At 43.4% G+C, this 17,610-nt stretch overlaps 1 protein-coding gene across 1 annotated transcript in view; it reads right to left on the bottom strand.

The window, feature by feature from the left end:
- The window catches only part of LOC144781706 (cytochrome P450 2F3-like), a 229,924-nt gene extending 212,919 nt beyond the window's left edge, over positions 1–17,005 (bottom strand). The window contains exons 1-2 of the mRNA XM_078660681.1: positions 16,789–17,005; positions 8,930–9,092 (exon numbers count right to left, since the gene is read on the bottom strand). Coding sequence (XP_078516807.1) covers positions 8,930–9,092; positions 16,789–16,968 — 343 coding nt within the window. The 5' untranslated portion in view covers positions 16,969–17,005. The remainder of the gene's footprint in view (positions 1–8,929; positions 9,093–16,788) is intronic.
- Between the last annotated feature and the right edge of the window lie 605 nt (positions 17,006–17,610).

The raw sequence follows: 17,610 nt of genomic DNA, 5'->3' as shown, positions 1-17,610 counted from the left end.
GAATGGCGACACTGGTGGCCTGAAGATATGTCACCTCCTTTCTCTGCCCCACAAACGGTTTAAAATCTGGGCTTCATGATAGACGATACTCCTTCATTGAGAGCCAAAGTCCAGTCAATAGTGGGAACTTGCTTTGGTCTCCTGCTTATGCTGAGGAAATGTCTTCCACTTCTGCCACTTGATTGTAGGAAGACCGTGGTCCAGGCACTGGTTACATCCAGACTGGACTATGTGAATGTCCTGTACCTGGGCCTTCCCAAATGTCTGCTTAGGTGCTTGCAGGTGGCCCAATACGCAGCCGTCTCATTGCTTAAGCCAAGGGCCCACCTATCCCCAAATTTTAAGGCTCTTCACTTGCTTCTAGTAAAAAAGAGGATCAGGTTTAAAGCTCTGGTGCTATTCTTAAAGGCCCTTCATGGGAGTGGCACGAGCAATTTCAGAAGAAGAGTCACCCAATATGCGCCACCAAGAACCCTGAGATCTTCCTCCTTGAACCTAACATCTGTTCTCAGAAAATACAGTGCCTGGGCGGGTGGCAGCTCTTTCAGGTTCCTGGGTGCACAGGCCTGGAACTTGCTTCCTTTGTGTCTGCGAACTTTGACTGTTAGCCATTTTTAAGAAACAGCTTGAAACCTGGTTATTCTGCCATTGATCTACCATTCTCTGGAAGCACTTTTAATCATAATTTTTCCTCTGCGGTGGGCGTCAGTTGGGTAGGCGGGTTTTGCCTGTTCAGTGCCTGGACACTCTAGTTGAGTAGCTGGGCACTATATAAACGCCTTCATTCATTCATTCATTTGCTTGAGCATTACTACATTTTCAACCCAAACAATCCACTCAATCAGCAGCAATGATTGTGGCTTCATTATATAGATGATATATGGCAGCCTCTTTTAGGATTTGTTAATGGGCTTAATGGCAGATTGTACTTACAATTTAAAGGGCCCTGGTGAAATTTAAATTATGCAGGTGAAATTTGCATTATATTGAAAATTTCTAGTTGCGCTTCATACAAAACATTTCAGTAATTTAACCATTATGCCGCATTGCATAATTAAACTGTGCTTGCAGCAAAATTATTCCGTAGCAGCGCAGGAACAATATGAATGGCCAGAATGCAAGTGCCTTTTGTTTGTGGTACTTCTGCTTTTGGGGCTATTTTTTTAAATGCAAATTACATCTTCGCATCCAAAATGAACACAACAACACATTTGTTCTAAAAAGTATTTTTCAAATGCTATATTTCCATGCCACATAATTAGGGGTCATATTTAATAATTTTCCCAAAAAATTGTGTAATTACGTGAAAACAGTTTATGAAAATGTCACACTCCCCTACAATTACGTTTGATCACAGTAACAAGAATGTAAGCTATTTAGGGCCAGATGTAGGTAATTCTAATTTACCGATTCTTAAATACCGAATTTTACCGATTCAGTATTTATGAATCGGTAAATTAGAAGGAGGGAGATGTAGGTAAATTTCTTTTTTGAATTACCGAATCTGTGATCAATGGGCAATACCGATTCGGTATTTACCGATTCGGTAAATACCGAATCCTGCAAGGGTGCAGGGGGTGTCACTTTGACACCCTCTAGCACCCCAAGTACAGGCACGTGTAACATGTGGCACACATACATGCCCTAAGGGCATGTCTGTGTGTCACATTGCACAGGTGTGCATGCACACCTGAATTCGGTATTTTACCACCCAAAAGGATTGGGTGGTAAAATACCGACTCTTAAGGGCCTGTGGCACTCTTTGAAGTGCCACCTACATCTCATTTACAGAATCGGTAAATTTACCGATTCGGTATTTTACCGATTCTGTATATTTACCGAATCGGTAAATTTACCGATTCTGTAAATGAGATGCCCCCTACATGCCAAATCCTAAATACCGGTCGGTAACGGCCGAAATCGGCCGTTACAGACCGGTATTTGGGCTCCTACATCTGGCCCTTTGATATTTAAAACCTTATTGTAGAGGTAACTCTCAATATCAAATAGTTTGCGTCCTTCCATACTAATTCAAAACAGTTCAAAACCAATTTCCATCTTCTGTTCAAACACAATTACACAATGCTCTAGTCTAACTTCGATTGACAGATCCCACTGGGTAGAGACTGGCTGTTTTGAAACTCACAGGGACTAGCCTAATTTGGACCACCACAAGCCCAAGTGCAAAATTCCACTAGGGACTGACTGGTCGGTTTCTTACTAAGAAGAGCAAAACTGTTTTGGATTACTACACACATAAGTGCAAACCCTGATGAAGTCCTTGACAGGATGAAACGCAGTGGCTGGGATGACTGGGAATATACAGTGTTGATGAGAATTAAATAAGATGTTATTTTTGAAAAGTATGATTTCGGCTCTCTCCTCATATTTAGACCAGAAGATGGAAATTATGTTCTGAACTGTTTTAAATTTGCATGGATGGATATTGCATGTTTCCTCTACAATAAGGTTTTGTATATTTGTAACAGTTTCTGAGCAGTGGGACTGTAAGAGGTGGAGCACTACTGTTAAACATTATCAGGGGTGTCCTGAAGCCAACGCCGCTCTTCTCTTGTTTGTGTTTGTATTTAGATGTTTCGATTAGGATTGTGAAATATACTATTTATACAACACTTTTTAAAACACTTACACCGTGTAATTATTTACTGTTATACAGCAGCTTTTACACAAGGACATTGAGGGGTTGCTTGGCCTTTGGTCAGTTTTCTTGACATGCCTACCTGCAGGACACAGGAAGGATTTTGTTTGCTGAGTCTGAAAACGTTTGCACAAGGTAAATTGTTCAAGGATACCCCAAGCACCTTATCAAGAAGGTTTGAAAGAGTCTGACTGCTTAAGATGCTAAGAAAGTGCACCTTTGGGTAGCAATACAAATTTTACTAGTATGACAGCCCAATCCTTGTGTTGTGTTTATATGGCAGATTTAGTGACACTTTGCGCCTCATTTGCTATAAAAACGTGTTGAAAACCTGATGCAAAGTGTTGTTTTGGGGTTTACTTTGTAGTGAAAATCCTGAATTACATTGTATAGTAGCCCTCAAGTAACACAAACCTGCACTGTTGCACTATGAGCTGCTTTACATCAAGGGCATGCAATGGGCCATACAAGCACAGTCCCATGCACTCACCCATACATTTTGACACTAATCCCTATCTACTAACATTGGTAGAAAGATATAAGAATAAAAAAAGTATGCCTCCTAGAGGCAAGCGTAACGTAGGGAAAAATATGAATTTTCACTAAATGTTTCTAGCTTTGCATCTTTGCTGCACCTTACAACACACATAAAAGTGGTAGAGTGTTACACTTTGGCAAAGCATAGAATTTTGTGCTGAAAGGATATCCTTCCAATATAAAAACTAAGCTTGACATACACAAACACCCTTGCATTATTATGTAATTGGGTGTACATTAGTTGAAGGCAACCTAAGGTATGGCAGCACTAGAGGAGAGAACAAACACACCAAATCTTAGTAGAAATTGTGCTTCTGTGCTCTCTCTTTCACATGCAATGCAGCACAGCAACTTTGGTTACAGCATATCATAAAAACGTAATTATTCTGCTCTTTGTTTCTCCAGACCAAACAGTCTTAACATATAACTCCTACCACTATAGATGGCATGGCACTCCTACAGCTTGTTTTCCAAAAGTAACATTTCCTATACATTGATGTACACACTTGTATGACTCATTGTCTCTCTATATTATTTTGCGATGCAAAGCCCTCTGACAGTCTACATTAGTATGAGTAGTTGAATAAAGTAAATACATGTGAGAGAGGGGCTAAGGAGAGATTAGGGGCACCATTGGAGGGAGGCAGTGAAGGAATCAATGATGATGGAGGTAATGGGCAAACTGGGTTCCGTGCGCATAACAGCACAGAGTTAGTCATGCTTTCAGTCTTGGACGATCTACGACTGGCTGCAGACAAGAAGATCCACTTGGCCTTAATCCTACTTGATCTCTCAGCCGCCTTTGATACGGTGAATCATGGGCAGCTACTAGCTCGTTTGTGGCAGCTGTGAGTCACTGGGACGGCCCTTCAGTGGTTCACCTCATTCTTGGTGGATCGCTGGCAGAAGGTCCAATTAGGAGACCTCATGTCTAAGCAGGGCAACCTTTGCTGGGGGTCCCGCAGTCCTCGGCATTGTTGCCCCTGCTTTTTAACATCTATCTCCAACCTCTGATAGAGGCTTTGGCAAAGGCAGACTGCCAGGTGTTTAAGTACGCGGACGATACCCAGCTAATAGTCCGTCTCGACAACTCCTGTGACTCACAAAGTAATGTCTAGAACATTCTTCGGTTCACCGTGAACTGGATGACCTCCAATTCATTAAAGGTGAACCCCGATAAGACTAAGGTTCTGGTACTCACCCCAGTCTCCTCCCCATGGTCCAGCCTTTTCTGGCCCCAAGAGCTTGGCACAACTCCAACCCCAGTGCCAGCGGTGAAAAGTTTGGGTATTAGACTGGACACCGGATTGACCATGAAGACCCAGGTGTCTGCTGTCGTGGGAAGCTGTATCGGGCTGCTACGCCAACTCCGGAAACTATCGACCCTGCTGTCTGCCACCACTATGCAGGCGGTGGTGACTGCTTTAATACTATCTTGTTTAGATTATGGCAATGCAGTCTACATCGGCCTTCCTGGTACTCTTTTGAGAAAACTCCAGGCGGTCATGAATGACGCAGCTAGGCTAATATTTAAACTGCCCTGTAGAACACATGCTACCCCCTTGCTGCGTCAATTGCACTGGTTGCCTAACAAGCAAAAGGTAAGCTTCGAGGGCTTGTGCATTGCACTTAAATCCCTGTTTGGTGAAGCCCCCAAATATATCAAGGACCGTTTGAAGCCCTATGCCCCGGTCCGCCAGCTTCGCTCATCACAGGCCAGTCTCCTTGCCTGCCCTCGTGCCAGCATGGTGAGATTTGAAGGTAGGGCCTTTTCGGTCTGTGTCCCCAGATGTGGAATAAGTTACCAGATGACATGCGCAAGGAAGAGAGACTGCTCCCATCTCGGAAAAGGCTCAAGACGGTACTGTTCATAGAGGCGTTCGACCAGGCCTATTAGAATTAATGTCAGGCTTAGTGGCACAACGGAATTCGGTTTGTCGTTCTATGATGCAGCGCTTAGAGACCTCTGGTGATTAGCGCTTTATAAATGCAATTTAACATTAACATTAATGTAACAAAGCTTGTTGGACTGGGTACCACCAACCTTAAAGATGGCCGTCTTTAGTCATATCCAGGCTTGGATTGTGCCCACCGAACTTTCGTGAATATTAATACCCACATACTCACAAGTTTGCTAGTGATCTATTTAAATGCAAAAAGAACTATTGATGGACAGAATGCAGAATCAATGTCATACATTCACCCCAGTACAGAGATCTGGGCTTAAATCCATCGTTTTTTTGCTCACCATGCCATTCCAGTTTGGACACAGCTTTTTGCAAATCAGTCTTGACCCAGCGCCCAGTGGGAACAGTCCAGCCCAAACTGCTAGGCCAGGTCCTCCCTGGACTGGAAACAAGCATCCTAGCACCGGTGATCTAACGAAGGAACCCAGATCTGTGACTAGGGGTGAGTGTCTGAAAAGTTTCCGTGCTCTGTTCATCATCTCCTTGTGTTTGCTTTGTTCGCCCTAAGTTGGCAGGGTATGCCCAGACGTGGGTCCCTTGCTCACTTTGCCACTGGATTCAAGCTAGACTGGCTGATGAGGTCTGTTAGCCCGAAACCGGTCCCAGGGTGCTTGTTTCTGGTCCAGGGAAGACATGGCTTGGCAGTTTGGGCTGGACTGTTTCCATGAGGCACAGGGTCAAGACTGATTTGCATATAGCTGTGTCTGAACTGGGGTGGTGAAGTGAGCTATGGAATGATGATGGATTCAACCCAGATCTGTGGCTGGGGGTGAGTGTCTGAAAGGTTTCAGTGCTCCTTCCATCATCTCCTTGGGTTTGCTTTGTTCACCCTAATTTGGCAGGGTATGCCCAGACGTGGGTCTCTTGCTCACTTTGACACTAAATTCAAGCTAGTCTGGCTGATGCGGGCTGCTAGCCCTAAACCGGTCCCAGGATGGTTGTTTCTGGTTCGGGGAAGACATGGCTTGGCAGATCCGGCTGGACTGTTCCCAGGAGGCACAGGGTCAAGACTGATTTGCGTATAGCTGTGTCTGAACTGGGGTGACGAAGTGAGCTAAAGAATGATAAGGGATTTAACCTAGATCTGTGACTGGGGGTGAGAGTCTGAAAGGTTTGACAGCATTTTTCACCCTGAAAGGTCTCAGCGCTCAGTCCATCATCTCCTTGTGTTTGCAGTGATCTATTTAGGCAGGTTTCCCCACCCAGTACACACTATTGTTGTAATATTTCATGTTGGAAAATGCCGGAAAGTCTATTTGTCAGTGTCTTCGCAAATGTGACTTTATTCACAAATGAGTAGCAGCAGTGGCTCCATATCAGGGGTTTCAGGGTGCAGCCTCCTGTTGCCTGTGAGACCCCGGCTTGTTTTTCACATTAGCAGTGTTTATGAAAACACAGGTTTCATGCTTTCATGAAGACTGCCTGTTTGCAAGCAGTGGCAGCTGGCATCTACAGGGAGGGGGTGGTAGACATAAGCAAAATAAAAAATAAAAATGAATAAAAACATACCTGACTGTGACGTCCTCAGCTCGGGTCCTCTTCTCACCACCAAACTGGATGCAGCAACTCACTTGACCAATCACGGCACTGCTCTCATGCTGTTAACCAGCAGCATGAGAGCAGTGCCTTGATTGGTTAGAGAGGCCTCACTCAGTTCTCCACAGTGCTCTGGAGGCCTGCACTTGCTCTAACACAGATGTCTTAAGACAACTGGGACAGAGATGTTTAAACTGTGCATGTGTGACTCTGTGTCCCAAGAAATCCAGGTAAAAGGACATGCGCACTAAAAGCTAGTGCATAGATAGCACACCCTCATCCCTGCTGCTGTCACTCAGCAGCCCCAAACCTGTCCTAAACCTCTGTTCAGGGCGGGGACCGAAAAATCAAATGATAATAAATTAGCATTTTATTTTTATGGTTTTGGGGGGATTGTAAGTGGGGCAACACTTCTCCACCCCAAAGGAGGAGTCACCCCTGTTCGCAGGTCATCCCTCTCTCTCCAGACTCCTGATGACAGTAGGAGGAGAGGGTTGAGGTGGCTGAGGCATGATTCAGCTGCTGAGTGTTGTTTCAAAGTAAAGTACTCTGAGCCTGATTCACAAAGTTAAACTTACACTTTTGTGTAAGTTTTCATTTTTTATGGTAATCACAAACTACGTGTTAATAGTGAGTTTATGACTGCAGAGACTCCACAGTGATAACCTTACTATTAACGTTTAATCTGTGAATACCCCAAAAAATTGAACTTACACAAAAGTGTACGTTTACCTTTGCGAATCAGATCCTCTGTAGGTGGATGTCTGGATTGTGCATATCTGACGGGTATAGCTTAACTATGGTCCCCTCCCACACTCACAAGTAACTTTATTTTACAGCAATACTGGACATTCCTTAGGTAGCACAGTATATCTTCTAAAATGGGGCCGTCAGGGTGCATATCAGTGTATCCTTGAGGCCAATGATGAATCACAGAGTGCAGAAGGAGCAGGATCTCTGACACTGTTCCAGCTTCTTATAGAGCTGTGCTTCCTCTCCTATCAAGAAGCTGGGAGAGGGATTGAGGTGGGTCTTACCCATTTCAAACCTGCCATTGCTGCTACGTATGGCTCCTCGTTGGGAATCATGGCTTGCTGGTTTCAATGCCCAGCACCCAATTCCTGCTCTGCCGCCATGGAGTCTCGATGTTGCCAGCTAAGTATTAAAGGTAAGTAAAAAAGATGCATTTCTCTATGTATGTGTTTGTGCTTTATTGAGAGTGAATGGGATTAAGTAGAATTGTTTGTGAGTGTGCTTGAGAGTGTCAATGATAGCGAAAGTGAGTGTATATGAACAAGTGAAAGTGAGTATAAGGGAGTGAGTGAAGGAGTGTGAGTGTGTTAGAAGACATGAGTGATTGATTGGAGGTTGTGAGAGGGTGTCAAAAAGTCAGGACTGTAGGTATCAATTGTGTAGCAGGTGCAGTTGCATCAGGGCCCAAAGTCATCAAGAGTGTGTAAGTGTGTTTATAAGGGATAATGAGAACTACTGGGTAGGAGTATGAGTATGTTTGTGTGTGAGAAGCAGTGAGTGGTAAGGAGTATGAGTGAGAATGAGTAAGTGATAGAATTCAGGTAAGAGTGAGCGACAGGGAAAAGAGTAAACATGAGCTCTGGCTCCTGACTAGCATTACACCCCACCACTTTCCAAGACCATCAGCCTCCTCTGGATAATAGCAGTGATTGTGGACTCAAATTCAAAGTAGGTGAAAAAATATCTATCTAAATCATGAAATATAAATTTGTGTTGATTAATGGCCATTTTCTGTAAGATGATTACTGAATCTTTAGTCAATTCAATTCAATTCAATAACCATAAAAGTACAAAAAGCTCATATATTAAAATTCATATTACAATTGATTTCCAGAATCTAAAAACGGCTTTTAAAAAAGCAATGACAGTAGCAACAGTGAATATATTGTCCAATTTCTGGATTGCCAGGCATGCAGGGCAGCATTGTCTTAGTTCCAAACTCTTTAGCACAGGGACAATCCATCTTTTTCTGGGTATCATGTAAAAGGTGCAAAAAACAAGATGTGTATGGATGACTGAGCCAACAGATCATCACATGGGCATTTACATAGTGATCTGAGTCTTTAGTCAATGTAAAGGTGTCAATACCAATTACACAGTTTTTCTTTCAATTTTTGGAATGGTATAATATAGAAGAAATTGATAAACAATGCACCCTTGTAAAAAGTTTTTTCAATTGTATTTGCCCAAGTCTCACCATTCCCTTTGCTGTACATCTGCACGGCTGGGAAGTCTCCTCTGCCACTAAACTCCTCTGCATTGTCAATCAGCGCCTCCTTCAGGATCTCGTAGCCACACAGCACCACAGTCGGCCGGGAGCCAAGGTAAAATGTGTAGATAGGGCCATGCTTTTTTGAGAGCTTGAAAAACAAAGTGATAACAACATGTGTACATATTGTATTCCAGTGGTTACCTGACATAGGTAAATTGCATTTTAATATTGATGTGCAAGTGGGTTGGTGGTAAAACTCCGGGGCATATTTACAATGCCCCTGTGGCACTTTTATGCAGCTGGGGATTTACTTTTGTACAGCGTGCCAGCCAATATTAACAAGGCCACGCAAAGCCACTTTGCATGGCTTTCATGGCCTTGTAAATATTGAATAAGGCAATGTCTTATTTTGCATGGAAGGGGCGTTCCATGGGTTTGGCTGTGGGTGTTCCCATGCAACACTCCTGGTTTTTGACACTGTCCAAGATCAACAACATAGCGTAAATCTGGGGCAGCACCAAAACTAACGTCTTTCCAAATCAGGTGTAATGAAGAGAAATGTTTGCATCTCTCCTCGTTTTTTCTTCTTTCCACTGCAGCACACATAGAATGAGAAAACCTCTTCTTTGATCATTGTGTGCAGGAAAATGTCTCTTCTTGCACAAAAACAATCATGCCAACAACACAGACACCCTTGGACCATGGTGCAAGGTTGCCTGCGTTGGCGATCGGCTGCAGTTTCTTCACCAGCAAAAAGACAGGAATAAATCAGATATTGTAGATACGGCACATTCCTCCCCTTTTCTTTTGACGTATGGTAGCACAGCTAGAAGGCTTGCTGTGCTGCCCTACACCAAACTATTGTGAAATATGCTCCCTAGTTCCTGATAGTGATGGCATGTTTAGGTCTCAATAAAAGATGTGAGTTCGAGAATATCTGATGATGTGGTTGATAAGTCTGGATTTTTATTGTGTTTGCTTGCACATAAACAATCTTGCAGTGCTAAACAGGAGATTCATACAACACATTGCAAGTTGTGGTCGACAGGAAGTTGGAGTTATGCTGCAATGAATAATATCAGTGACATTCACAAGACTATTTGAAACTCATATTTAGTAACTGAATAATTATAATTCATGGGGTTATGATGTTTAGACCTTGAGTGGTGGTATATTAGGTTAGCATGGTTTGGTTTCTGGAAAATAATTAAGTGCTGGGGTAGGCTGGTGACTAAGTGCACAAATAATAGGAGCCCAAAAAACCTTTAAAGTGTTGGTTTGCAAACTTGACCTAGGTGATCATACTAGAAGGTGCCACCAATGGCTGGTACCGGGAGTGGTGTAGTCTCGGTATGAACTTTAGTGCTCCCCGATTAGCCCCGTCACTAATACAATTATGAGCACATTCAATAATTAATGCTGAAACATTCTTATAAGAATGACAGACAGAGGATGTTGTTTGAAATTTGTATATAAAGAATTAGAAGGCAAAATACATGAAATATTCCATCTGTCAGTGTAGCAGCAAAGCGTACAAATCAAAAGTATGAAGAACTCAGTACAGTTCTATAAGAAATCTCACCTAGATTTGGCTTCTAAAGATGGGGAATATGGGTTCTGAGATAGAGAACATTACATGTACTCTAATAGGACTTTAGACAAAGAATGTCATGCATTCTACACAAGTATATAGTCCTCAGTACAGGCACCAATGAGACTTGCGGTTTCGTACTGTCCAGTCAGTCGATCTCTCCTCTCTGGTGGGAGGAGATGCTCTTTCTCTCTAGCCACACCCTGGAATCCCCAGGAAACATGCAGAATGTAGTGCGTTCTTCATAAATTATTTTGAGAGTTGCTGGGTATTGTAAGGCATACTTGATGTCGTGTTCGTGGAGTCGCTTTTTCACTTCCAGACAGAAGGTCTGTAGTCTCTGCACTTCTATAGTGCAATCTGGAAAGATATTTATAGTGTTTTGCCAATGGTCCAGGGTCCCCTGGCCCTTGCCACCTACAGAATGTATCTATGTCGTTATTGTTGCAACCACTGGCCTCAGGGGGGCTCCAGGGGGAGTGGTCCACCCAGTACCCTATGGGCCCATTCTACTGAAAAGAAGGTCGACAACTTACCTCCAAAAATCATTTGTGCGAGCCACTCCTTGTTGTAGAGTTCCATGCTGGGGCCCTTGGTGTGTTCCTACAAACCCACTATTCGTACAATATTGTGATTGGAGCGGCTTTCCTGATCCCCAAGTATTTTTGTTGAGGTAGACAACCTCCTCCTGCAGGGCTTTAATACAGGTATTTGCCTACATCATTGCAGGGTGGAGCACGGCCAGGGCAGATTCTGAGCTTTCCACCAGTTCTTTCAGCTTCTTATAATATTCATGTTCAAGGCCCATGTCTCTTCGCAATGCCTCACTCTTGAGCTCCAGGATTGATTAATTATCTATGACCGCTTTCAATATCTCGTCAAACTTACAAGAATGATCAGCCAACGTGCTCTCCAGTGTCGCCCTAGTGTTGCGTGGTGTGTCTACCTCCGCTCCAATGTCTTTCCCCACAGCCGTTAGTGCAGGGGGCTTGTCGTGCCTTGGGTGAGCCATGAATGCAGTGTGGAGGGCAACCAGGTCCACCCACCAGAGACATTTAGTGTCCTGGGTCACTTCAAGCTCCAGGTTCGCAAGTAGGTTTAATATCAGTCCGGTCCAGGTGGTATCAATGTAAGTCAGTCTCAAAACTATGGAAGGGAGCAGGCAGTCCTCAAGACCAAGCCATGTCCTCAGTCATCTAAATGCCCTCAGGCAGTGCAATACCTCACATCGCTGGTAGCAAAAGGAGTACGGTGGCATCCAGACCCTAGGTCACTGCCTGCCATTGAGCATGAGCCCTTTTAGAGGAGGGGGCAGAGAGGCCGATACCCACCTTAGGGTTGCTGGTAAGACGGCAGGAATAAGGCAAATGGGGCCAGAGGAGGCCATATAGTGCTGCTGTCCCTCAGGTCTCATTATTGCACCCAACGTAGTCCACAATGGAGGGGGGATGGAGGAGGAGCCTATGAACCCATTCCCCAGCGTCATGCCAGCCAACATTCATACCAGGTGCAGGGCAAATCTGCTGGGGGCTGGCCAGTGGTCTACATGTGTCAGAGCAACACAGTAGGAGTAATGGAGGCAGGCCATTTCCTTAGCACTGCAATGCCTCCAGTATAAGTTGCCATGTCCGCCTCGGGACCCTGGTCATGCATCTAATCAGGTATGGGTGAGTGGAGTGTTCCCATCGTGCTCTGCCTCATGCAGTCTATCCAGGGCAGTGGGAAGAAACAATGTCGTAGGCTGCAGAGGAGCCAGACCCACCACGGCTCACAGTCGCACAGTCGCTCTTAGGCCACAGCCAGCTGGGTGCTTCCAGAAGGTGTCAACGGCCCGCGGCATGGATTCCCGTCACTTCACTGTCCTTTGCAAGTGTCACAGAAAGTCAGTCACAGCCAGGGGGGCAAACAGGCCCCACAGGAGAAATAGCGGAACACTGGCTGCACAGAGATACACTCCATGTGACTCACCCAGTCACCATCTTGGCCACTGTGTTACACTTCTTGAATGCAACTCGAAGAAATTCTGAAAGAACTAATGATACACATTCCCAGTGGAAAATGTTTCATAACAACCAAGTTGCTTAGATTTCTGTTTTTTCATAACAGTTTGAATCTAGAAGTTAACTGAAATAATTGACAAGTCAACCCAAAGATGTCACCCTTTTGTTAAACTATTCCTTCATCAGCAACTTTGTTGAGTTAGTTCTCAAAGGAAAAAGAACAATTGATGGACAGAATGCAGAACAATGTCATATATTCACCCCAATACAGAGATCTGGGCCTAAATCCATTGTTACCTTGCTCACCATGCCATTCCAGTTTGTACCCAGACATATGCAAATCAGTCTTGACCCTGCGCCCAATGGGAACAGCCCAGCCCGAACTGCCAGGTCAGGTCCTCCCTTGACTGGAAACAAGCAGGGTATCACCCCTCATCAGCCAGGATAGCTTGACTCCAGTTGCCTGGAGAGGTCTAAACTGGGGTGACATTCTATGCAAAAGAATGATGAATTTGACCCAGATCTCTTGACTGGGGGTGAATGTTTTGATTTGTTCTGCAATCCGTCCATCAATTGTGTGTCTTTTGCTTTCTCGCCCTAAGTGCGCCGGGGATGCCCAGACCTGGGTCTCGGGCTCACTGTGCCATTGGATTCAAGTTATCCTAGCTGATGAGGGGTAAAACCCCGAAACCGGGCATAGGATGCTTGTTTCCGGTCCAAGGAGGACCTGGCTTGGCAGTTAGGGCTGGACTGTTCCCATGAGGCTCTTGCTCGTGCTTCATTGTCTGCAAACTATAAACACATTAGGCAAATAAACTCAGATTAAAAGATTGGAGCATGGACTCAAGCTAAGATCTAAAAGGGGGAAACAGAGATGAAAAACGAAGACGAAAACTCACATTTTTATTCTAATTCCTGCTACCAACTCCGGCATCAGTTTTCAACTTCTCTTATTTCCGTAAGTGACAAAGGAAACCAAGACGTCCTTATTTTGCATATCTCTATATCCGATTCCATTTACACACATCTTTGCCTGCTCCATATACCTGCCCCTTTTCTCTTACCCCTGCATATTCCATATACTCTCTCCTTATGAAAGTCCTCTGGAGAGCTACACTGCGTAGTTCTATTTTCCTTCCTGGTCTCCACTTCACTTCAAAATCACTCAGTTTTAAGCATTAATATATAGAAAGTTATCAGACACTTTCTGAAATATTCACAATAGGCAACTATATCATGGCTGACGATGGCTAAACTAGTTATTATAGGGCCTATGATTGAGTTAAAGGCCTGAGCCACAAGCAAGGTTCTGTTACGAGGAAGGGGTCTTCAACCACCAATACATCCTGGGGTACAAGGGCTATTTGTTATTAGAACATTTTACCCACAAAGGGTAGAATTGTGTACATTAAACAATGAGAAACAAAAGGGAAAACATTGGAATGCTGGTGAAGAAGGTCTCTAGCAGTCATTATTGTGCCTTCGCTGCTCCACTGTCTTCAAGGAACATCCCACATGTAGGAGTTTATTGTCTCTATCTGTCTTATCAAACTTATGGCAGTCATAGAATGCAGCCTTGAGACCAGTTTCCTTGTCACGCGTTTCACCATTTTATGGAGCCTTTTAAAAGGATGCTGTATGGCCACCCTTGGTTTTTTGGGGATTTCTCTATTCATCTCCTCCACTATTTTTCCACATCTTCATTCTAATTTTAGAGCGTATAGCAGTCGCGGTCCATGCAGGTAAGCGCGGTGAGTGGGGTGGGACGGAGGGATACGGGGGGCAGGGGGTGGTCGACAGTCCAGGGTATAGGATTTATTTATTTGTGTAATTTTCCCTATTCCGCTGCCTGTCGACTCCCCACCCCACTCCCGCCCACCACTCTTACCTGCATTGCCCTTGCTGGCATATAACACCTCTACGTACATGCACTGAGTCTATGCACTCCTCTTCACTAATCAAAAATGTTGTCCTGATTCTCATTCATGTGCAAACAGGAGTTTGCTAAAAGTTCGACCTGTGATACATTTCGGCTGGTCAAACCTGCTGAAATCCATTGGGAGTAAAGTCCCCCAAAATAGCCGAATATGCAGAATTTAGAATGTTGAATATCTATTTTGCATGTAATGTCTCATTTACAGGTTGAACAATCTGGGCCCTATTCATAAAGGTATGTTTACAATAAACAAATAACATATAATGCTTTTTAATAAAAAATATATTAATAAACTATATTAATTAACATAAAGTTTAATTAAAAAAGGTATGTAATGTAATTTATTGAGTATGTTTCCCTAAGTACTACTTTTATTCCATGCCTTTATTGAATTCTATTGGGTTATGTTGCGGTATTGGAGGTTGGCCATGAGTTGTGCTTGATTTACTCCAGTGCTGGGCTGGAGAATGTTTAAACTTGTTTTGACATTAGTACAGAAGCAAATGTAGTTTGGAAACAGGAATAGTCGCGCTCATTTGTGGGTATGTATGCTTTGTGCACACCCTTCCCTAAACCACTTCTTTAATTTCCCTAAACCCAACGGATTTTGTAGTAATGATTCTCAATTTTCTCACTACTCCCATTTGCCCCTTCCACATTTACTATTAAAACCTCTGAGTACGAGTGAAGAGGTCTCCGCCACGGATCGAGATCTCCTTACAGAAAAGAAAGGAGAGGCGGTGGTAGTGGTCTCCAGCTGGAAGTTTGTGAATGTAATTTTGGAGTATGTAAAGTATGTAATGGATGTATGTACTCCAACATGGCTTTTGTGAATAAGGGCCTGAATGTTGTCAAAGTGCACAAAAGAGCAGTAAGTGCTGTTCAAAGATCAATTAATGTTGATTTCTGCCCTGAACATTACAAATATTTTTCTTAAAATACCTCACAACATTGAAGCCTAAAATGGTAAGCCATCAATAGAATGGTGAATTGTGTGCTTTCTAAAAGGCACCAAAACAGGGGCCCAATTCACAAAGGTAAAACTTTTCCTGTGCCTTGTAGGAATCCACTTAGGGGTTTGGTGCTTTACTTAAAGGCATTTATACTTTTTAATTTCCCCAAGACAAGTGCAGAGGAAATCACACTTGTTAATCCCAATAAAGGGGCGGTAAGTGGGTTGTCAAGGGTATGGTCTACATTGGAAGGTTGATCAAATCCACACTTGTAAATGTGTGGGCCTAGACCCCTCATTTCCACCCTGGAAACGGTTGGTGATGTATTCCATCAAAGTTCATGAATACCTTCCACTTCCAGGGCTGGAATGAGTGCAGAGCACCCCAGTTTTCGTGGGGGCATATCAAAGCTACCTTTTCTATAAGAAACATTTTGTTCCCTGCAAAGAATGGCGAACTTTGTTAAGGGGGTACAGTCACATAACATTCCCTAGTGCAGCTTTCCCAGTGTACTTCTGTTGATGTATGTGAATCCCAAGCATAGTAAATCTACACCCACAAGTGGACATACAATTACAGGTGCAGACTTACTATTTATTTGAGGAACTGGGCACAAGGTTTTAAGAGAACATTTACATACATTCAGCCGCTACTGCTGTTCAGCAGCTTGGTATACATCCCTGCATCTTGCTTATATTTATCGTAAATACCAATGGAATGCGTTGGTATGAAAACTGCGCATTTAACTTGGATAAATATGTGTAAGCTGACATAGCAGTCAGATTGTTATATTTAAAAAATGTGGGTTGAAGAGCCGAGCAACATAATTGATGAAGATGAGTGCATTAAGGAATGTGTAATCTAAAGATGAGTCATCTAGCAATGGTCAATGGGGTGTGGAGGGTGACCCATGCCAAATTTTCAGGACATTCACATAAGATACATCTACAAATAATGAAATTTAATTGGAAGCTTTTAAATAGGCAGTGATTATCTAAAATAAATCTATCACGCATCGTCCTCCCATTTGGCCGTCTTTGAGAAAAACACAGTCTAGTAAAAACTAGTGAATTATTTACCTGCAAGCTGTGCATTTCAAATATATTGTGATACCTATCCTTAAGTGCAATGATCCATTCTAATGATCGGGGTCAATCCCTACAGTGGGATTCATATACACCTTTGTATGGTAGACGACAAGGACGAGAATTATGGTGAGTTTACAGTGTATTTTTGCAGAGTTTACTGGTAACGTGAACCCTTGGCTGAATCTAGAGAGACAACTAACAGAAGGCAGATAGATACAAGTGTCAGCCATATTTTTAATTCAGGGAGCATGTGGAAATGTTTAGAGAGAGACTCACCTCCACCATCGACTTGATTATATCTGTCAGTTTCACCTCCATCATGTTTCCGACAATTGGCCAAGGGGTGGGCCCGGGTGGCATGTTCCTCCACTTGGTTTTATTTTTCCACACTGAATAGAGAAGCAGCAGTGAGATGAGGGTGGATAAGAGAATGCTGAGGAGAGCACTGGTATCCATGATGCTGTGTGGTGGAGGCCGAGGCCTGACTGGGAATGCTCGGACTGTCTGCCTTTATCTCTTATTTATACTGCAAGCCTACATTTAACACAAAATAGGAAACTAAAGAGACATATTGCATCACAGCTCTGTGCAAATAACCTGATGCCAATGTCACATCCCTGGGGGCATGGTTTAGTGGCTGGAAACCCAGCACTGCCAAAGGTCTCTGTAGTGTTTTTTTGGATATTTTGTTGCTTCAAAATCCTGGTCTTGAACTGCGGGCATAACTTCAGAACGCTGCAATACCTGTTTTACCAGCAATGATACACAAATAAATGTTCTGTTTGTTAACCCTTTCAATTAAAATATTTTCAGACAGGGGCAAATGGAGACATGAGTTGTCCTCAATGGTCTGGTGATAGTTCTTCCTTCCCTTGGGATGCTCTTTAGCTGAGAACAGAGGTGAAGACACAGCCTCACAACCACAGTTCATCACACTTAAGAAAATCTTACAGGATCACAACACATGCTGAATCCAACTAATACAGTTTGTTTTATATAATCAATTAAAGAAACATTCAGGGGAAAAAACACAGGTTAAAGGAACTTTATAATTTGGCTGACATTTCACTTGTACAAAACTTGTGAAATTCACCCATT

Source organism: Lissotriton helveticus, chromosome 9 (assembly GCF_964261635.1).
Source record: "Lissotriton helveticus chromosome 9, aLisHel1.1, whole genome shotgun sequence".
Lineage (NCBI taxonomy): Eukaryota > Metazoa > Chordata > Amphibia > Caudata > Salamandridae > Lissotriton > Lissotriton helveticus.
The sequence above is the reverse complement of the archived record's forward strand: the minus strand, read 5'-3'. Positions and strand labels throughout refer to the sequence as shown.